Source organism: Mesoplodon mirus (assembly GCF_964341445.2).
Source record: "Mesoplodon mirus genome assembly, chromosome: 10".
In the NCBI taxonomy this organism is placed as follows: domain Eukaryota; kingdom Metazoa; phylum Chordata; class Mammalia; order Artiodactyla; family Ziphiidae; genus Mesoplodon; species Mesoplodon mirus.
The window spans coordinates 62,021,473-62,045,714 of NC_138986.1; the positions used below are offsets into that span (position 1 = coordinate 62,021,473).

General features: G+C 35.3%; 1 protein-coding gene across 6 annotated transcripts in view; it reads right to left on the minus strand.

Annotated features, from left to right (window-relative positions):
• MANEA (mannosidase endo-alpha) overlaps positions 1 to 22,985 on the minus strand; it is a 105,179-nt gene extending 82,194 nt beyond the window's left edge. For 4 of the 6 annotated variants that reach the window (XM_082634146.1, XM_082634149.1, XM_082634147.1 and 1 more), the window contains exons 1-2: positions 22,841 to 22,923; positions 11,260 to 11,841 (exon numbers count right to left, since the gene is read on the minus strand). In XM_082634146.1, the coding sequence (XP_082490272.1) occupies positions 11,260 to 11,803 (544 nt within the window). In that variant the 5' untranslated portion in view covers positions 11,804 to 11,841; positions 22,841 to 22,923. Of the gene's footprint in view, positions 1 to 11,259; positions 11,842 to 22,840 lie in introns of all 6 variants that reach the window. The other 2 variants (XM_082634145.1, XM_082634151.1) reach the window with 2 other exon arrangements.
• Positions 22,986 to 24,242: the final 1,257 nt, after the last annotated feature.

A 24,242-nucleotide genomic window follows, 5' to 3' on the forward strand; every position in this document is an offset into this window, starting at 1 on the left:
AAGAAATAAACAATTTGAATAGACTTATCACTATTAAGGAAATTGAATCAATAAACAAACATCTCCTGATCATAAAAAAAGCCCTAGACCAGATGGCTTCATGGGTGAATTCTACCAAATATTTAAAGAAGAACTGAAGCAATCCTTTTCAAACTGTTCCAAAAACCAAAGAGGAGAGAATATTTTCCAACTCATTCTATAAGGTCAGCATTACCTTAATACCAAAGCCAGACAAAGCCACAAGAAAACTACAAACTACTATCCCTTATGAATACTGATGCAAAACTTCTCAACAAAATATTAGCAAATTGAATTTAGCAGCATACTAAAAGGGTTACACATCATGACTAGGTAGGGTTTATTCCTGGAATGTTAGGATGATACAACAAATGGAAATTGATCAATGTAATATACCACATTAAAAGAATGAAGGGAAAAATAAATGGTCATCTCAATTGATGCAGAAAAAGCATCTGACAAAATTCAATACTCTTTCCTAAAAGCACTCAAGAACTAGGAATAGAAAAAAAAAATACCACAACATAACAAAAGCTTTAGATGAAACAGCTACAGTGAACAGCATACTCAACAGTGAAAGACTAAAAGCTTTTCCTCTAAGATCAAGAACAAGGCAAGGATGTCTACTTTCACCACTTCCATTTAGCACAGTACTGGAAGTTCTAGACAGCAATTAGGAAAAAAAAAAAAAGAAATAAAAGGCATCCAAATTGGAAAGAAAGAAGTAAAATTTTCTCTGTTTGCAGATGACATGATCTTATATGTAGAAAACTCTAAAGACTCCACATACACAAAATAATTAGAATAAGTGAATTAATCATAATTGCAGAATACAAAATTAACACACAGAAATTAGTTTCATTTCTATACAATAACAATAAACAATCTGAAAAGAAAATTTCAAAAACAATTCAAACACAATAGCATCAAAAAGGAAAATATACTTATGAAGTAACTTAGGGAGGCGAAAGACTTGTACAATGAAAATTACAAAACATTGCTAAAAGAAATTAAAGACAACACGAAAAATGCAAGCATGTCCCATGTTCATGGATTGAAAGAATTAATTATGTTAAAATGTCACGACTATTCAAAGTGGTCTACAGATTCAATGTGATCCCTATCAAAATCTCAATGACATTTTTTGCATAAATAGAAAAACCCATCCTGAAATTCATATGGAATTTCATGTGATCCTGAAGAGCCAAAACAATCTTGAAAAAGGACAAAATTGGAGGATTCATACCTCTTGATTTCAAAACTTATTACAAAGCAACAGTAATCAACATAGTGTGGTACTGGTATAAAGACAAACATATAGACTAATGGAATAGAATAAAGACCAGAAATATACCCTTGCATATATGTTCAAATCTTTTTTAACAGAGATGCCAAGACCACTCAATGGGGCAAGGACAGTCTTTTTAACAAACGGTGCTGGGAAAACTGGATGTTCACATGCAAAAGAATTAAGTTGGACCCTTATTTAACACCATACACAAAAATTAACTCAAAATGGACCACAGATCTTAACGTAAGACCTAAAACTATAAGACTCTTAGAAGAAAACATAGGGGAAAAGCTTCCTGACATCAGATTTGGTAATGATTATTTGGATATGACACCAAAAGCACAGGTAACCAAATAAAGAATAAATAAACTGGACTTAATGAAGATTTAAAATTTTTGTGCATCAAAAGACACTATCAACAGAGTGAAAATGCAACCTAAAGGATGGGAGAAAATATCTGCAAATCATTTATCCGACAAGGGATTAATACATCCAGAGTATAAGAGAACTCTTAAAACTCAACAATAAAAAAAATAAACCACCAGACTAAAAATGAGCAAAGGACTTAAATAGAAATTTCTCCAAAGAAAATATTCAAGGACCAATGAGCACATGAAAAGATGTTCAACATCACTAATCATTAGGGAGATGCAAATCAAAATTATAATGAGATACTACCTCAAACCCATAAGGCTCGCTCCTATTAAAAAAAAACAAAAAAAAACAGAAAACAATTGTTGGCAAGGATGTGGAAAGATTGAAATCCTCGTGCACTGTTGCTAAGTATGTAAAAAGGTACAGTTGCTGTGGAACACAGTAGAGCAGTTCCTCAAAAAATTAAAAACAGGATTACCAAATAATCTAGTAATTCCAATCTAAGTATATAACTAAAAAAACTGAAGTTGAAGTCTGGTTATTAAAGAGACACTTATATTTGTACACATGTTCATAGTAGCATTATTCACATGCCTAAAATGTGGGAGCAACTCAAGTGTCCATCAACAGATGAATATATAAGCAAAATGTGTTATCTACATACAATGGAATATTATTCAATCTTTAAAAAGAATGAAATTCTGCAATATGCTACAACATGGATGAACCCATATGATGCTAAGTGAAATAAAACAGTCACAAAGATAAACACTATATGATTCTACTTATATGAGGTGCTTAGATATAAAATAATAGAGACAGGAAGTATAATGATTGTTGCCAAAGGTGGGGTGAAGGAAATAAGGAGTTATCATTTAATAGGTAAAGTTTCAGTTATGAACATGAGTTATGAAGATGGATGGGGGTGATGATTTACAGTGTTATGTATGTATTTAATATCACTGAACTGTACACTTAAATATGGTTAAAATGGTAAATTTTATGTGTATTTTACCAGAATAAAAAGAATTTGAAAAAAAAATTAAGATCTTATCAATGGGTACAGAAAGAAAGCATTTGATAAAACTCAGCATGGTAAAACTCTCAGCACTAGTAATAGAAGTGAACTTCTTTGACTTGATAAATGACATTTAAAAAAACCCTGGAACTCATATAATACTTCATGAAGAAAGACTTCTTTTCCCCTAAGGTCAAAATCAAGTATATCCTCTTCTCTCACCACTTATATCCATATAACATCCGAAGTCCAAACCAGTGCAGTAAGGCAAGAAAAAGAAACAAAGGTATACAGATTAGAAAGGAAGATACAAACATGTCTTTATTTGCATTCTATTGTCTATAAACACAAAGAATCCACAAAAATGCTCCTAAAGTTAATAAGCTGAGTTTATCAAAATCACAAGATACAAGATATAGATATAAATATATAGTATTCCTATACACTTTTGATGGGCAAAAAAATAAAAATTTAAGAAACAGTATCATTTATAATAGCACCTCCAAAAAATACTTAAAATAAATGTAAAAATATATGTACAGAATCTGTACACTGAAAATTATAAAAATCTAAAGAAAGTTAAAAAAATTTAAAGTTCTGTATAAATGGAAAAATACATCACGTTTATGGAATGGAATATTTAACTTGTTATTGTTCAACAGTGGTAACTTATTATTTTAAAAATGTCAACTTTCCTCGAATTGATCTATACATTCAAGGCAATTCCACTCTAAATTCCACCAGGATATTTTAAAGATATGGACTAGTTGATATGGATAGGCAAAGGAATTAAATAGCCAATGCAATTTTGAAAGAGAACAAAGAGGAATCATACTACCTGACTTCAGGAAGCTAAAGCAATCAAGACAGGGTGGTACTGATGAAAGGATAGACATACTAAATCAACAGATCAGAATAGAGTCCAAAAATAAACCCAAACAAATATACATAGTCATTGGATTTTTGATAAAAGTAGAAGAACATGTCAATGGCGATAGTACAGTCTTCTTAACAAATGAAGTGAGAGATGCCCATATTACATTCTTAGCAGAAAGAGAGGCATGTCCATTTCCCAGAGATGAAAGCTACATACTACAGTCTCTATGGAACTACAAAAGACAACGTGCTTTCAAGAAAAAAATTACAAGGTATATGTAAAAACAAGAAAAATCCAGCACACTCCCAAGAGATAAAGCAATCAGTAGAACTAAACTCAGTTATCTATAGCAATATGAAACTATCACCAATCTGCATTTATAAATATGCATTTTAAACTTAATACAATTACTCTAAAAGGAAAATTTATGATTTTGTGTTAGATGTTAATTTAAACATCAAATATCTAATTCATCTTACTGTAAGTTCTACTTCTTCTACTTTTATGTACAAATTTTAAAGGCAGGAGATACAGAGATAATTGTGGCCTTGTAAAAACTGATAATTTCCACCTTCAGAAAATATTCTAATATTAGTTTCCATCTAGTGCTTTTGAAGTACCAATAAAGGAAACAAAGGGAAGCCCATGACTTATTCTTCTTCTTGTCCCTAGAATCTAACATAAGGTTGGGACATGGTAGAAACTCAGTAAGTATTTAGTGCTAAACTGAAGGAAAGGAAAGATAATTTTAAAGACATAGAATGAATTATGTTTTGCTAAGTGTATTAGTTTTCTATTACTACCACAATGAATTAACACAAATTTAATGGCTTAACACAATGAAAATTTATCATCTTACAGTTTTATAGGTCAGAATTTGACATGGGTCTCACTAGGCTAATATCAAGGGGTTGCACTGAACTGCATTCCTTTCTAGAGGCTCCAAGGAAGAAGCTGTTTCCTTGCTGTTCTGAGGTTGTGGAAGACACCACATTGTTCGGCTCATGACTTTTCTAACCCCATTTCAAAAGCAGGCAGAGCAAGCTGAGTCCTTTTAAGATCACTTATCTCTGACTCTCTCTTTTCCCTCTTCTACTTTTAGGGACTCCAATGATTAGATTAGTCCCACCTCAAGGTGAACTGATTAGCAACCTTAATTATGCATCTGTATCCTTAATTCCTTTTGCCTTGTAAGACAATATATTCAGAGATTCTGGGCATTAGAAGGTGTACATCTTTGGGGCCATTATTCTGAATACCCCACTATGTTTTTGAAAATTTTATAAAAAAAAAAAAAAGAAAGGTACTCATCTGTGATACTTTAAAGACTTAAAAAGGGTACATATCTATCAGTGGCTTCTATCTGCTAACTGACACATTATTATAATATAATGGTTGGAATTTAAATATAACATTAATACTTCATTTTAGTTCCATCATTCTTTTCTAGGAAAAAAGAAGTTTAAACTGCTAATATTTATACACATAACACTTTAATTGTAAAGCAAATAATTAACCAGCTTGTACTGTGAGATACAAAAGTATCATTACCTCACAGAGCAATTCAATAAAAATTAAAATGAGGCCATTTATATCAAAGGAAAAATATGAATGTTAATGAAGTCAAAGCACATTCAACCATATAGCAATTTAAATAGCCTTCATTGACTGTCTTCTTCAATTAAAAAAATGCCAGGGTCAGCATGATAGTTCCATGGACCAAAAAAGTGTTTTGTGTTCACTATTTTTATAGTTAAATTATTCTTTGCCTAATAATGGTAAGTATAATAGGAAGTGACATCAGCAACATGGTGGCATAAGATGGTCCTCCTTTATATCCCCCTTTTTAATTAGATATCCTTACATAAATGAATCACTTCTGTGGGTATTTTGGGACCTAGCACCTCACTCCAAGGGACATGTGAGGAATCTCCCCCAACAGTGTAGCAAGAAACAGACAAACCTCTCTAAGGGCTGCCGAACCAGCAGGGCCAGCAAATCTGCCTAGACCCCCACTGGCTGCTATCAGGCAAAAATTGAGTGAGTGCTATCCCTGGCAGGCACTCATGCATGAAAGAAAACTTGCAGAAGTCCAGCCTTCACAAAAGGACTTTAATTTGGTCACAGAGAAGGAATTATGAGAAACTTTACTGGTGCTGCCCCTCCCCCAAGGAAACACTGAACAAGGCTGATTTATCCAGTGAAGTTCATGGGAAAAAGAAAGCAGTGGGTAACAGGCTACCCCAGCTGGGCAGGATATGGCTGGAGCAACCCATTTCTCTTCACCAGCACCTGGAGTACTAAGGTGGGAGCTTTACAACTGAGGGAAGGGAGGAGGATGGCAAAGAGGAGAAAAGAATTTCGAACAGTATTAAAGCGGCAGCACTCCAGCCACGAGCCTGTTGGAACACCACCCACTGAGATTGCTCAACTAGGTCTGTGGGCACTCTCAGTACACCTCAGTGCTGTCACCCACACTTCCTCCCACTTTGCTGCTGGCTCCTTGTGCTCACTCCAGAGGGAACCTCCGGAAGTGTGTGCTGGTAAACAGGGAGCCCACTAAGAAAACAAGCTACCACAGTCAGTGGTTTCTCACAGCAAGTGAGAAACCACAAATTTGAGCTATAGTGGCCACATTCTGAGAAACAAAAGAGGTTTCCAACAGCCAACCTGGTGAAATGTTAAAAGCCAAGTAGACATAAAAGCTTAGAAGTCTGCCCACAGGGGATAAGAAGTATACTGGAGCAGATACAGCTTCACAGGGGAAAAAACTCAAATATCAACACTATAAAGATAGTATGTCACATGCAGAGGGCACGAGCAGAGTTAAGGAGGTATCTACTACTTCAAATGTGACAGCATCAAACTGTATCCACAAAAACTATAAATAAAACCAAGGAAATACAGCATCACAAAAAGAAAACAGTATTTTCCAGCTACAAGGTGCAGAATATATGATCTAACTAATAAAGAATTCAAATTAGCTGTTCTGAAGGAACTCAACAAGTTACAAGAAAACTCAGAAAGACAATTCAATGAAATCAGGAAGAAAATGACTTCTTTATTTCCTTTTCTTTATTAAAGAGAAGGAAATTATTAAAATTATTATAAAGAACCAAACAAAATTCTGAAACTGAAAATTCAATAAATGACCTGAAGTATTATGCAATACAGAAAATCTGCAGCAGGCCTGACTATATGGAAGAAAAAAAAAATGTAACTTGGAGGATAGGAATTTTGAAATGACAGAAGAGGGAATTTAGATTAAAAAAAGAGCAAAGAAAGCCTAGGTGATCTATGAATATCCATCAAAAAGGCAAATCTCAGAATAATCAGGGTTCCAGACAGAGAAGGGGGAGGGGAGGGAGTTAATTTAAAGAAATAATAGCTGAGAACTTCCAAAATCTGAGGAAATACTTTGGATATACAAGTCTACAAAGCTAATAGACAATCCTATTATCTCAATGGAAAAAGACATTCTCTGAGACTTTAAAGGCAGGCAGGGAAAAAATAAAAAAAGAATTAAATCTACAATGGACTGCCATTAGGCTATCAGCAGATTTCTTTGCAGAAACTCTTCAGGCCAGGGGACAGCAGAATGACATATTTGAAGAGCTGAGAGATAAAAATGGTCAGCCAAGAATGCTTTATCTAGCAAAATTATCCTTCACATATGAAGGAGAAGTAAAGTAAAGGCTTTCCCAGACAAACAAAATTTAAGGGAGTTCACCACGACTACATCTGCCTTGCAAGAAATGCTTAAAGGAGTTCTTCAAGTTGAAATGAAAACAGGCTAATCAGCCAAATGAAAACATACAAAATTACACAATACACTGGCCAAACTGAGAAATATACAGTCAGACTTAGAAAACTATAACTCTGTAGTAGTATGGTGTGTTAACTATTCAACTATAGTATAAAGGCTAAATGAAAGAGTAGGAAAAGTAACTATAGCTGCGATAAGTTGTTAATAAATATACAACAAAAAAGAGGTAAATTGTGACATCAATAATACAAAGGGAGGAGCAAAATGGTAGACACATTAGGGAGTAAAAATAAGTTGCTTTCAGCCTGAATTGGACTTTTTTATGTGTAAGATGTGTTACACATAACCCCCTTGGTAACAATAAAACAAAAATCTGGAGGAGATCCACAAAAGACAAAAAAGGGGGGAAAAAGAGCATACCACCATGGAAAATAACCAATATACAAATGCAGGCAGAAAGAGAAAAATAATGGAAATACAAAACCAAAATGCAATTAATAAAGTGGCATTAATAAGTCCTCACATATTAATAATTACTCTAAATGTAAATGGATTGAATTCACCAATCAAAAGGCACATAAGCGGCTGGATGGATGAAAAACAAGACCCAACTGTATGGTGCCAACAAGAAAACTTTAAGGATGCACATAAACTCAAAGTGAAAGGATGAAAAGATATTCCATGCAAGTGGAAACCAAAAGGAAGCTGGGACAGCTATACTTATAGCAATCAAAATAGCTGGAAAATCTACAAATGTATGGAAACTAAACAACAAACTCATGAATAACCAATGGGTGAACAAAGAAATCAAAATGGTAATCAAAGATTATCTTAAAACAAATGAAAATAAAAACACATCATATGTAAACCTATGGGATGCTGCAAAAGCAGATCTGAGAGGAAAGTTTACAGTGATAAATGCAGACACTAAGAAATGGGAAAAATTGCAAAGAAACAATGTAACTTTACACCTTGAGGAATCAATACATGACAAGAGAACTAAGAACAGCCTATGGGGAAAGGACAGTCTCTTCAACAAGTGATGCTGGGAAAACTAGATAGCCATACGTAGAAAAGAAAGTTGGGCCTATCCTACACTACTCACAAAAATCACCTTGAAAAGGATCAAAGAGTAAACATAAGACCTGATATAAAACACCCTGATGTAAACATAGGATGGAAGATCTTTGATATTGGTCTTGGCACTGATATTTTACATAAGACACCGAAAGCACAAATAGCAAAAGAAAAAATCAGCAAGTGGAACTATATCAATCTTAAAAGCTTCTACAAAGCAAAAGCAACAAGAGCACAATTAAAAGGCACTGACAGAATGGGAGAAGTTATTTGCAAACCATGTAATGAATAAGGGATTAATATCCATCATTTACAAAAAATTCATATAACTCAGTAACAAAAACCAAACAAACAAGCAAACAATCCAATTTTAAAACGGGCAGAGGAACCGAAGAGGCATTTTTCCAAGGAAGACATGCAAATGGCCAACAGATACATGAAAAAATTACGAATCACCTGGAAAATACAAATCAAAACCACAGTGAGGAGACTCTGGGAGGGCTCACGCCAAGGACTGCTTCCCAGAACTTCTGCTGCCAATGTCCCTGTCCCCACGGTGAGCCACAGCCACCCCCCGCCTCTGCAGGAGACCCTCCAACACTAGCAGCCTTGTGGCTGACAGGGTCTTGGTGCTCCAGCTGGGTGTTCAGGCCTGTGCCTCTGATATGGGAGAGCCAAGTTCAGGACATTGCTCCACAGGAGACCTCCCACCTACACGTAAAATCAAAAGGTGAAAGCTCTCCCAGAGATCTCCATCTCAACGATAAGACCCAGCTCCACTTAACGACCAGCAAACTACAGTGCTGGACACCCTATGCCAAACAACTAGCAAGACAGGAACACAACCACATCCATCAGCAGAGAGGCTAAAATCATAATAAGGTCACACACACCCCAAAACACACCACCGGACGTGGACCTGCCCACCAGAAAGACAAAATCCAGCCTCATCCACCAGAACACAGGCACTAGTCCCCTGCACCAGGAAGCCTACACAACCCACGGAATCAGCCTTAGCCACTGGGGGCAGACACAAAAAACAGGAACTACGAACCTGCAGCCTGTGAAAAGGAGACCCCAAACACTGTAAGTGAAGCAAAATGAGAAGACAGAGAAACATGCAGCAGATGAAGGAGCAAGATAAAAACCCACCACACCTAACAAATGAAGAGGAAATAGGCAGTCTACCTGAAAAAGAATTCAGAATAATGATAGTAAAGATGATCCAAAACCTTGGAAATAGAATGGAGAAAATACAAGAATCGTTTAACAAGGACCTAAAAGAACTAAAGAGCAAACAAACAATGGTGAACAACACAATAAATAAAATTAAAAATTCTCTAGAAGGAATCAATAGCAGAATAACTAAGGCAGAAGAACGGATAAGTGACCTGGAAGATAAAATAGTGGAAATAACTACTGCAGAGCAGAATAAAGAAAAAAAGAATGAAAAGAATTGAAGGCAGTCTTAGAGATCTCTGGGACAACATTAAATGCACCAACATTCGAATTATAGGGGTCCCAGAAGAAGAAAAGAAAAAGAAAGGGATTGAGAAAATATTTGAAGAGATAGTTGAAAACTTCCCTAATATGGAAAAGGAAATAGTCAATCAAGTCCAGGAAGCACAGAGGGTCCCATACAGGATAAATCCAAGGAGAAACATTCCAAGACACATATTAATCAAACTATCAAAAATTAAATACAAAGAAAAAATGTTAAAAGCAGCAAGGGAAAAACAACAAATAACATACAAGGGAAACCCCATAAGGTTAACAGCTGATCTTTCAGCAGAAACTCTGCAAGCCAGAAGGGAGTGGCAGGACATATTTAAAGTGATGACGGGGAAAAACCTACAAACAAGATTACTCCACCCAGCAAGGATCTCATTCAGATTTGACAGAGATATTAAAACCTTTACAGACAAGCAAAAGCTAAGAGAATTCAGCACCACCAAACCAGCTTTACAACAAATGCTAAAGGAACTTCTCTAGGCAGGAAACACAAGAAAAGGAGAAGACCTACAATAATACAAAATCTTAGGATTCGGGTTATTAGAGGTGGACTTTAAATAAATGGGATTAAAAAATTCAAGGAGTTAAAAAAGAAGATGGAAAATTTTAGCAGAGAACTGATATCTCTAAGAAGAGTCAAATGGAAATTGGATTTCATGAATATTTTTTTTTTGCGGTACATGGGCCTCTCACTGTTCTGGCCTCTCCCACTGCGGAGCACAGGCTCCGGATGCACAGGCTCAGTGGCCATGGTTCACGGGCCCAGCTGCTCCACGACACGTGGGATCCTCCTGGACCGGGGCACGAACCTGTGTCCCCTGCATCGGCAGGCAGACTCTCAACCACTGCGCCACCAGGGAAGCCCTGGATGATTCTATTTTTATATAATAATAGAACATTTACAACTACTACTCTACAGTGATAAAAACAAGATACATAGTTTCCTGGAATGTAGGGAGGGCTGAATAAGGGAAGCTACAGAATATTTTACTTCACGATTGGGGTGATATTTAAACAGATGTACATCAAAGTGAGAGAATTCATTGCAGCTTAAGTCAATAATAATTTAATAAAATTCAGAAGGCGTATTAAATTAGAAATGAATAAAAATATTATATCCAGAAATGTTAGTGTTAACATGTTAAAAGATGCTTAACGACAGTTTAATTTACGGTATGTAAGCTTAAAATTATAATTAACAACAATGTGAAGACTAATTAGTAATTAATGTTCTACAAAAATTTATACACACAAACTCTCATACATATACATACACACTTACATACATACACACACATATCTAAACACACATGTAAAATAATTACCAATTGAAGCTGAGTACATTTGTTTCATGTGAGTTTCAATGACAGAAGGATCCCGAGAGCTGTAACTTCCCAACTCAGGGTAAAAGCTGGAGCCAATGTCATCTGGGGGGTTGTGTTTCCCTTGTGGATATTTCTTGGCTATTCTAAGGTCCCAATGCGAGAGGATTGGATGGTTCCAATGTATATATTTACCATCAAATTGTGGATTTCCATACCAGCTGTAATAAAATACATGTAAATAATAATTCCGAGGTGGCAGTTCTTCCGGGTAAGGTTCAGAGGCTTTGGAAGTTTTCACAGTGATTTCAACACTTTTTAAATTCTTGACGTTTGCTTCACTGTCGATTTTGTCACTCTTTTGGGAATCAGAAGTTTTTACCAAATGAGGAGCTTGTTGCCGAATTTCTGGAAGAAGGTCAAGTCCAAAAGGATCTCCAAAAGCAGCCTTATGTGGTCTCAGCATTTTTAAACCCATCATCAGAGAGAAAATAAATAGAATAAAAAGTGACAAAGTGATGCAAGTCCTTCTTCGAAACTTTGCCATGATGTCATACTTTAAATTCCAAAATGGTAAATGTTTAGCTGTAATTTATTGAAAACCGGTAATTAATAAGTGGTATTAACAATATCTTCCAATATATTCAAAAGGAAAACTAAAATCCATAAAGTGTTACACTGCAAAATTTTAAAGTGCATTATGACATTAACTATATAATCAAATATTAATATATACAAAAGAATCTACATATGGCTAGACTGAACAGCAGTATGTCTTTGGAAATATCACAATTACATTATTGTCAGACAAAGATTTTAAGAATTTAAGAAAATGAATATATTCTTCATCATTTGGACAGATTTTACATATACTGGCTATAGAAAGGAAACACTCTATATAGAGAGACTAAAATTTTCTAAATATAAATATAAAATGAAAAGTTCATAGTTAAAAAGGAAATATTTATGAGTATATTAAAGACCTAGTCATTAAATGGAATTTCAAAAACTTATTCTTTGACTACCTCACTTCTAATGACCTGTTCTTCCACCGCATTTCACCAACTCAGGTGTCATACTCATAATCTTGATCTCGTCATTTTCAATCAAAATAGTTATTTCATTTTTTTCCATTTTCCACACATAACCTTCCATGTTTGAGCCTCTCTACTTTAGTACTCCCACTCAGTCAATTCCTTTACCTTTTTGAGATGTCTAATCCACTGATTCTACCACTTTTTCACTATCACTTTTTTTTTTTTTTTTTTTTTTTTTGCGGTATGCCGGCCTCTCACTGCTGTGGCCTCTCCCGTTGCGGAGCACAGGCTCCAGATGCGCAGGCCCAGCGGCCATGGCTCACGGGCCCAGCCACTCCGCGGTATGTGGGATCCGCCCAGACCGGGGCAAGAACCCGTGTCCCCTGCATCGACAGGCGGACTCCCAACCACTGCGCCACCAGGGAAGCCCAGTATCACCTTTTTTCTTCACGTTTTGTCTCTAGTGAAGCAGTTTTTAGGCCATAGTCCAGCACTGAAATTCCTCATTTGCCAAACAGTAGGCCCTCCATATCCACAGGTTGTTTGAATCCACAGATGAGGAAGCCACAGATACAGAGGGCAAACTGTACTAGTGCCACTTTACATAAGGAATTTGAGCATCCACAGATTTTGGTATCCACGTGGGTCCTGGAACCAATCCCAGCCCTCACGGATACTAAAGGACAACTGTACCCTTAACTTCCTTTACTTCTCTCCTTCCTTAATACTTATCTGGTAGAACCTCAAATAAATGATGCCTGGCTTGACCTTGATCCAGAATTACATAATGATATTGGAGAAAAACACACACCATGCTGACTTTTCACTCTGAATTTATGACCATAAATTTCGGACATTCAAGATGGCTTAACAAGCCTATTACTATACCCCAGTACCTTCACTTTTCTAACCTCAAAAGAATTATTTCATTCCTTCTCATTTTTCATCAAACGTGCTACTACATCACCAATTTCCTTTATTCTCTTCAGATAGTCATGTCTTATACTTTGTAGAGAAAACAGAATCAATCACATAAGAAATCCTTTATCTTCCTATTAAGAAATTAACCTAGTAACATCTACTGTTTTATGTCAGCAAATATTTCCAATTTTAACTTTAGTATTGTTTCACTGCTTTGCTTTCCTTCTTCAAGAAGTGCTATTACTTTTATTGAATCTTTGCTGAATTTTTACAATTGCACCTTCTCTTTTTCACCTCTTTCTTCATTTAATTTTGATTTTTAAGTGTCTTGTTGCCCTCTGTTTCTCACATGGCATTATCTGTTATGTTTGTCTTCTAGTCTTCAGATAGGAATATGAATTTTGTCGATTTTAATTATCTTAATATTCTCTCATTTCTGAGTTTTCATAATTGTAATTTACTTGTTCATTCATATCTCACATAATTACTTTATTTACTTCTATTTAAATATTAGGTTACAGTTGTTATATATTTATGAACATGGTTCTCTGGCATGCTTCAAGTATTTACAAGTTTAACTTTTTTGCCTATAATGACTTTGCATGGAATTTGACTGAAATTTTTTTTTTGTTGCTAAATACTACATGAAATAATTTTTCCTTAATGTTTGAAATGAATGTTCAATCATGGTATTTTTCTAGCTTCACAACTCTAGCAATCATTCTTCTGTTGCTTTTGTGAAGTTTTAACATGGCCTTGAATTTTTTTCCGAGATCAGTGTGGGGTTTACCATTCCCACATTTACCTGGAATTTTTTATTTCCCTCACTTTTATTTTGTTCCTACTCTGCTCAATTTGAAAGTTATTTCCAGAAGTTACTCTTCAATGAGGCTTTGTCCTGAAAATGAGCTTCAGCTACTTAGATTTATTTTAAAAAGGTATAAATAAATAAATTTATATCTTTTTGTTATTGATTTCTAGTGTGAGTCAACTGAAAACATTCCCAGTGTGATTTCAATCCTTTGAAATATGTTGAGACTCGTTTTAAGGCTCAACCTATGAACAATTTTGTTAAGTATCCCATATGCACCAGAAAGGAATATATATTCTGCAGCTAGTGGTTACTGAATTCTACATATGTCTACCAAACCAAATACACTAAGCATGTGGGTTATATTTTTCATATTCTCACTCATCTTTCTTCTACTTGTGTTAAAAATCCCCCACCATCATTATGCCATGTCTATAACTGCTTACATTATATAATTGTCACTGATGTTATTATGTGGAGACAAATTTAGGAGTTATATTTTCCTGAAGTATTAAATCTTGTTTTATAATGAAATGTTCCTTCCCTTCTCTACTGACGGGTTTTGACTTAAATTCCACTCTAATATTAATATAGCTATAACATATTTTATTGGGTGCATGTTGGCACAAAATACATTTTTATCACCTCATTGTCACCTTAAATGACTAGGGTTTTTTTGAAATATGACATTGCTTTATTGTTATTGTTGGTTTTAATCTAATCTGATAGTCTCTGTCCAATAATTATAGTATCAGCACATTTACAATTCTACAAATGTGGATACTATAGCTTTAAGTCTACTTTCTACTTTTATCCTTAAATCTACCCTTACCCTTCTACTTGCTTTCCTTTTGGATTCCTTCTTACCAGCCCTATTTTCTCTCTTATCTTCTTTTTAATTGTTTCATTCTTCCCTATTTCCTTGCTAATCATACAATCTCTTTGCTATTAATTTAGTTATCTTAGTGATTACAAGCATGTACTCTCACTTGTCAAAATCCAGTATGAATTAGAACTTTACTGTTTCTTAAACAATGAAAGCACTCTTAGAAGATTTTGTTTCCTTTATCCCTGCCCCAACTTTCGGCTCCTATTTTGGTATATTTTATTTTTTTACATATACCTTATACCCCTCCAGATATTATATTGTTCTGTACAGTCAATGTTCATTATATTTACCCTTTCCCTTGTTCTTCACTTGCTCCATCTCCATATTTCCAGTTAAAATAATCTCCCTTAGGATGAAGAAATAATTCCCTTTAATAGGGTCTTTGGTGTTGGTCTGCTGATACTCTTTTTATATTACTTTGTTTGAAAGTATCTTTATTTTGCCTTCACTTGGACTTTTTATGTATACACTTCTATATTCGTAATTATTTTCTTTCAGCACAACCCTTATCTTCTGTCTTTGATTGTTTATGATGAAAATCCAACTATTATTTTTTCTCTTTATTCCTTTAAGGATAATGTATTTTCTTTTTCTCTGGTTACCTTTAATATTTTTTCTCTTCATCTTTGGTTTTCAGCTGTTTTCCTATGGAATATATAGGAGTACTGTTCTCTTAACTTTTATCTTGCTTGAGGTTCAAAGTGCCTCTTCAATCTCTGGGTTGGTATCTTTCCTTAGTTTTGTATTGATTATCTCTTCAAATATTGCTTTTGCTCAATTATTGCTCTCTTGCTCTCTCATCTCTCATTATGGAATATATTACACACATCAGAATTTTATGTCCCATGGGTTTCTTCAATATTTTTTTAAATTTTCCTCCTTTTGTCTCTCCATGGTTGTCTGAATATTTATTTCTGAACTATTTTCAGTTTCCTGATTCTCTTCAGCAGTGATTAATTAATTTCAGTTATAATTTTAGTCATAGAATTTCCATTTGACTCTTCTTGGAGTTATCAGTTCTCTGCTAAAATTTTCCATCTTCTTTTTTAACTCCTTGAATTTTTTAATCCCATTTATTTAAAGTCCACCTCTAATAACCTGAATCTGAAATCTGAGGATTCTGTTTCTATTGCCTGTTTGGTTTTTTCCTCTCAATATCTGTACAGTAACTCTTTTTTTTATAGGCTAGGTTATTTTTTTACTGAATGCCAGACATCACATATGAACATTTTCAGAGACAATGTGAGGCTCTATATATTATTTTCCTTCAGAGAAGGCTTATTTTTGCTTCTTGAAGATTTCTAGGGTAGAGGAAGATTATCTTAATATAATCAGAGATTGAAATCTTCAAAACTAGGTATAAGTCCTTCCGAAGATTTGGTGTATTTGATTCATCTTTACTCCTTTATACCCATGGGTTCTGAAATCAAAGTCACAGGTATTTATCAAGATCCCTCCTCTAGGATGGGCTTTGGAAGGCCCTGAATTCCAATTTTGGTCCCCAAAGAGCCATGAAACTACCAAAAGCTCTGTTCATTTTCTCAGCTGCCACTTTCTATTTATATTCTCAGCTTCTCTGCAGCTACTTTTGAATCAGAGGTTTTAAATAACCCCCCCTATTTTCTACCCTAATCTCTCAAAGAAAAATTAAGTTTTAGGGCTAGAATCATTCAAATACTTATATAATCCCACCTGAATTCCCTTATATCCTTAGTATAGTGAAAGGCTTTCTATATCTATGACTCAAAATTCAGATGCAATAAATAAAAAACAGATTAATTTAACTACATTAATTTTTAAATATATACATCAAAAGCACTATAAAATAAAGTGAAAGGACAACTGACAAACTGAATGAAAATATTTGCAAGATCTTCTGTGTCACTCAAAACTAGATAAATGTAAATTAAAACCTCACAAATGTATCATTTCTTATCTATGAGATTGACAAAAAATAAAAAGTATCAAACTACATCCTGTTGGCAAGACAGTGAGAAGCACTCCTATGCATTGCTAGTGAATGCAAATTTGTACAACATTTTTTGGGAATTGGCAATATCTAACAAAATTACACATCCATTTTCCTTTTGACTCAGCAATCCTACTTCATGGAATTTACCTTGAAAATACACAACCAATAGTAAGTACATAAGTTCATATACAGCACTGTTTGCAATTGTAAAATGTTGAGTATTCAGAAAAAAATGAGGAAGAGCTCTTTGAGATGATAAAAAGTGATTTTCTGGATATACTGGCTAAATGAAAAAAGCAAAATGCAAGTAAGAAAAAATACATTTTCTCAAGTGAGCAAAAGAAACACAGAAAAACAAGAATCTAATAAGGTTGATTATCTACAGAGTTAGAAACTGGGTGGAAAATAAGGGGAGATGAAAATGGGGTAGAAGGGTGGGGAATGGAAGTAACTCTTCTCTGAGTATAACATTTTATGCAGTTTTGTCTTTTTGAGCCACATTATATTTCACATATTCAAAACAAACGAAAAATATTTAATGTTAAACTCCAGTTAGTAAGTGGGTTATTTTTTGCTATGAAACAGGTTAGCAATTCTTAAAATACTTAACGTGTATTGTAAAAATAAGCAATATATGCTGTGAAATGGGGCCCAGGTTTTTCACTGACAAAAAAAAAAGTGAGTTACAAATGTAGGAAGTGGGAGGCTAAAACAAAACTTGTGTTGTCAGATTGCAATTGGCAGTATCAGTATGGATGTATGGCTTTTAAAAGATCAATAAATAGGAGTGTGTGTGTGGGTAGGTGGGTGTGTACACATACAAATACAATTTATTTCCTAGCTCTGTCCACTGAGGGAGTATAGAACCAAAGAAATCCTGGCAGCAATAAACACATCTGATGACAAGACTCTGAATTGTATGTAGTCCTGTCTACTTGATAGAACCAGGTTGATTCCAAGAATGTGGCTGAGAAAGTACAAGATGAGCTTGGGACATCTTGCCAGAAAATCAAGAAGTGGTCAAAAACAATAGAGACATGTCCATAGGACACAGGAGTCAGCTTGAAGGGGCAACTACTGACTAAATCTGGGACAATTTCAGCATCAAAATAATGACGAAGAATAATAAATTATAGACATTAAAATAAGAATTCATGAATCTATACTGACATTTTTAAAATGTAAAAATAAATGGAATAAAGAAGACATTTTAGAATACCAACTAATAAATTTAGATGGAATAATGGAATTGGACTATCACTATTTGGCTACTAGCATAACTGTATCAAGGAAGAATCATTAATGAATATTAAATGAGGGGTTAAAAGAAGCAGGGTTTATGAGAAACAGGATATCTACATATTGGCAAAGCATCTCCCCTCCCAAAAGATATCCAATTAACTACAAAGAGAGACATAGTAACTTAACGGTGCAGAACCTAGCAGACACCACCTTAAACAAGTGATCAAAATTAACTTCAGCAGTTAATTTTAAATAAGTAGATATCTTGAGTCTACAGAGTGGATGCTCTAAGAAGAACACAGAATCACTGCTGTGGTATTTCTGTCAGTATTAATCCGGATCTAATCACAAAGATACATCAGATAACATATTAAGATACTCACATACACACATATGTACCTACATATATATATGTATACATATATGCATATATATGCATATGTACACATATTACATATAATATATATGTAAAATTACATACAATGTAATATACGAGTGTGTATGTGTGTGTGTGTAATGATAAAGCAAATGTGGCAAAATATTACCATTTGGTGAAGTTGCAGGAAAAATATACAGGGATTGTCGAGTTGTTTGTATTATTTTTGAATCTTTTCTTTAAGTTAAAATTATTTGAAAATGGAAAAAAAAAAAGACTATCACCAGCAAACTGGAGGACATGAACTCTTAACATAATACCTGCTTATTTCAGGGAAGGACCAACTCATACTGTCCTTAAGCTTTGCACTGCAGGACTCCAGGGACTGATATTCCTATGTATAGAATGTGACAGCGTTATGCATAGGAATAAAGGATGAGACAACCATTTTGACCTGCTTCTATGATTTGTTGTCCTAAAATTTCCAAGTTGTCAAGATAAAAACAAATCCTTCCCTTTACTTAAAAAGAAGGTAAGAATTTTGACAAGCCATTCAGTAGGAAAAAAAATTATGGATATAATATGATCTCAACTACAGAGAGGAAGGAAGTGTACTTAAACATGTATAATGATTACCTCTGGGTAATCATTTACTCAGTGATATTTTCTTATGATGTCTTCTAAAATTAGAACATAATATTTCATAAGGAAGAAAAGTTTGTTTGGAGTAGGTATTTTATGAGGAAATAATCAATGGTAATGAATATTGACAAATCATAGAGAATGGGAGGAATGACTACTAGATTCAGAAATTAGTAAGACATTGATTTTTGAAATGTTGATCAGCTGAACGGGTGAATGCATGGAAGAGTCAGGATACATAATGGAAAGAATATTGATTTTGAAATCTGAAGATCTAAGCTCAAATCAGCTATGTTGACCTAATTGTGTGACCCTGAGTTTTTTTTAATCGTCTTAAAAGAAAAAAATTAACTGTTCTGTTTTCTGACAAAGTTGTTCTGTGAATCATGCAAGATAACATATGTGAAATAAAATGTAAAAGGGTAATGTTTTAATCAAATGTAAATACTGATCGGATTTTTAAAAAAAAGAAAAGTGAAGAAATATATGAAACAAATAGTTCTGAGACATTTTTCTATTTGTTAGATTAATTTCTCAGAGCTATGGATGAACACAAAACACAAAATAACTATTTATAAAAGCTGCATTTCCCCCCCTTTTGCCTCTAAATCTAATTTCTCTTTTCCTTTTATTTAATTCATTCACTTAAAATGTTTATCACATCATTATAGGTGTTCCACTGGCTCTACCCCAACCTCCTGATCTCAGTGAACAATAAGGCATCTCAACCTAAATAAAGGCAGCAAACCACTGTGATTAAAAGCATGGGCTCTGCAGTTCAAATGCCTGGGTTCAAATTCTAGCTGTGCTTTTTTTTAGCCACTTCACCTATACAAGTGGCTTGATCTTTTCCCTGCTTCTTTTCTCATCTTCACGAGTTATTACCTCACTCAGAGGATTTTTGTGAAGATGAAATAAGTTAATGTTATAAAACCCTTAGAATCATTTCTGGCCTAGTGTAACACTGAATAAATATGAACAACTATTTATTCTCATGATGATTATTATTAAAGATGGGTGTCTGGCAAGCAATCAATAACACATAGTTTACTCTCTCTAAATACCTATTCTCCATACAGCTAACTTCTGAAATACTACTCTAATCCTTCAAGACAAGGCTGAACTGTTGCCTCTTCTTGACACCTCTCCCAATGATTCCAGGGTGAAAAGTACTCACTTTCCCACACAGTCTATTATTACACCATTACCTACTTTTTAAATTGGCTTTTTTAATGTATTGCTTCATGCTATTTAATGTGTTATACCCCCTACTAGATTGTTCCATAAGGTCCAGAAATGGAGTCCTTACCTTTACACTCTAGTAGAACCCAATATATCTTACATTTAGTCAGTGGCCATTAAGTGTTCAGCTTAAAGAACTTAATTTCTGGCCCTTTCGTTTTTGACATTGGTATTTATTTGGGCAGTATGTGTATAAACAGATTCTACTGACTATACATATAGTTGACATGTTCAGTCTATACTAAACATATTATATAGGAAGAATCATAGATAGATCTAATAATTTCAAAAATCCATTTTAATAAAAATTATCATGTCCAACTTAGCAAAATGATGAAACTTGAGATGCCTAGCAGGTCTAACGATTTTTAGTAGAAAAGGAGTGGTAGAACTACTTATTTGGTTTCAACAAAAGAAAGAAGTTTCAGAAGTCACCTCAGAGAAAAAAATTCCAAGTTAATTGCAATGTAAAGGTTCCCAAAGTAGTAATGTACTCAATACTCAAGGTACTCGGTAATGAAAATCTAGTATCTGCAAAGGGCAGTTTACATGACATAATAATACATAGAAATAATACGTTCTTTTGAAACTCTATGGCTTCTATTTTTGTGTTTGGTGATTTGGAGGTCTTTTCATCTTTGAAATGATTGTTTTTGACTTGGAGGTCTAGTGAGATATAAGAGATTCAGAATTAGTGTGATATCAATTATGATTTCAAAAAGGATTAAATCCTACCCTGTTACTCAGAAAAGCCAAAAAGATTTCACTTTTTAATTATTTATTATTATACAGATTTCTGATTGCTTTTTTCTTTTTCTAGCTGTTTCCTAATATTATTTTCTAAGAAGCCATTGTAGAAAAATATAACTAACACTAGAAGACACACTTGGAACTTTCAAAATACGTTTCTGTACCACGAGTTCCTTGCTTAGGTCGGTTTTAATGTAAACACCTGTACCCTTTCGTTAACAGAAATTCAGTTAAGCATAATCTCATCTTTCCATTTGAATCTTCCCAACAACCTATGATGTAGAACTTCTTTTTAATACCATTTTACAGATGACTGAACTAAGGTATAAAGCATTTGGTAACTTTTTCCAAGTCTCTGGGCTAACAAATGGCTAAGTAACCTGTCTGAGGTTAAGCAACTAGCAAGGAGCAGAGAAGTATGGCTCTAGAATTCAAGCTCTTGTCCTCACCTTATTCCACCTTCCTACAACATTTTAGACAAATCAAGTTTAGAGAATATAACACCATAAATTTTGTGACAGATGAAAACTGCTGACACGTGGTCATGTTTTCATTTAAAGATTATGGATTTAGAAAACAACGGTTATCTGCCACCTACTCATAAACTGTAGTCCAAATTTAATCTGAAGAAAGCTTATTATCTTATCATACACTTAGTATTCATTGTGTGACTAAAAGCCAACAGCTCTGGTAATGTTTTATGCATAAAGCCTGAAAATCCACAAGATTCACTACACAACACTATTTTTTCATGGTTTACATATAGCTCAACATGAAGGGAGTAACACATTGTCATGAAAACGATGTGCAAACAACGTAACTTAATATTACCAATACCTAGATTTTATTTTGTATTTTTCTTGCAAACCATTGTCTAAATACTTTACCATAATCAACCCATTCCAGTCCTATTTGCCTTTTTAAGGTCATATAATTAATATTTTCCTCCCTTGTTTTATGTTTTTAAGCACTTCCGCATTTTCCCTTAACTCTTATCCGCAGGGTCTTGCAACACTGAAACGAAAACAAACTATCCTAACTGCCTACATTTCAATTTGCTCCTTTAGAAAATGGGAAAAGACACTATTCCAGCAGAGCTGCACCCTGCGATTTAGCAAATGAGAACAGTCGAAGATGATAATGCCAAACGTGTGAACAGGTGAATGGAAAACCCATTTCTGCCTCGGCCTCCCCACCCTCGCTTTCCTCTCCGGACTGCCGGGCGGCTGGAGACCGGAGCCCGCCACCTTCCTGCTATAGCCGAAGCCCGGTAGGCCTCGACCTTTCCACTTGCCCCCAAGGCTCAAGGCCGAGTTTGGGGACAAAAGGAAAAGGCTCTGAAAGGCTTCCGTCACTCCTGAAATACCCAGCTTGCTGGGGAGGGATGGGAAAACCGAGGCGACAGGAGGTTCCGCTCCAAAGAAGTGGCAGAGACGACGCCAGCAGGGTAGAGATAAAGTAGTATATAGAAGACAATAAAACTAACCCAGACAAAATAAGGGGTAAGAGTGACAGAGTAGGGTGTCCAAAGGTCCCAAAGCTCGCAGCTTAAAGCCGCCAGCGGCCGGCCGGAGGGGCGCAAGGTCAAATGCCGTCTGCAGGCGAGCAGATTGGCTGGTGGGTGAGCGCGCAGGCGCTGGGGGGTGGCCCCGGTGCCGGCCAAAACCTCATCTGCAGGGCCCAGAATCCTCCAGCCACTCACCAGGGTCTAGGAATTCAGCCACCAGTAGAGACTCGGCCGCCCGAGACGTTGAAGCTGGGAGTACAGAGACCCCACGGCGGTCCTGCTGCGAGCCCAAGCAACCCTGCCTCCCGAAGACCGCGCGCAGAGCTTTCCGGGAGCCCCGAGGGGCGGGACCGGGATGGGGCGGGGCTCACTGAGTGGGCGGGTCTCTGGTTTCCCGGCAGAAGCCCCTGGGGTCTGTGAGGGACGGGAAGGGGTGTGGGTGAGAGAAGGGATAGCATTTTCTGGGCATCTCGTAGGAATGGAGCAAAGGGGCAGAGTAGAGTTGGGCTGGACTCGCATACTCTTTTCCCAACTAGAGATGACTCATTCCTCTCTTAGAAACTGGTCTTCTAAGGTTCTGCTGGGAAGCTTTCACTAATAAAGGACAACTGTATTTGATGTGAGGTGTCCAAAAGTTGCTTTCAACTGGAGGACACTGGCTGTTTTCAAATTCTTTAAATTAAGGAACAGCTTGCTCTTTAAAAAAAAATGAAACTTTACTTGGAAGCTAAAAAGTAAACAGAGATGACATTTTTAATTTGCAAACATATTTATAAAATCACGTTTGTGTTGGAATACTTATAGAAATAATTGAGAACAATGAGGCAGCTGCGAAGAGCAAGAACTTTTGAAATAGGGGTTACAGCTGAAGGTTTTTCACCTTACATCAGCCTCAGAAGCCAAGAGAATTCTCAATTTTGTTTGGTTACATAGTAACAAGGAAATCCTCACAGCCTAGAAGTTGCTGATGCGAAAGATTTTGTAAGGCCTCTCCTTAACATCTCACCGGATTTTTTAAACAAATTTTAATTGTGAAATATACATATGTGAATGTATCCCATATGTGCACATTTTAAAGAATAATAATAAAAGGAATACCCAGGTACCCACTACATACCTGAAGATTCAGAAAAGTACCAGCATTTTTTGAAGCCTTTTAAGAGGCCTCTTTAAAAGTATCTCATTCCCTCCCAGCCAGAAATAATTATTATTCTAAGTTTTATATTACTCTTTTACTTGCTTTTTTGAAAATAGTTGTATATGTATAAGTCCCTAAAAATATAGCTATCCTGGTGTATTTTTATGTAAGTTATACTACATCTTTTCCTCTAACTTCTTTTTTTACTGCACATTCAGGTTTTGAGATTCAACTACACACAAATCGATTTCACATGGACTAGGCTGGCACATCATTATCCATGACACCCACGCTACTGTTAGATTTTAAAACTTTTGCCTGGTGGTAGCATCTGATTGATCTTTTAATTTGCATTTCCCCCCTTGCTAATAGGATTGTGCATCTTTATATGCTTAGTGGCTATTTGGGTTTCTGTGAAATGCCTGTTCTCAATTTTGGCTCATTTTGTTGGCTTGATTG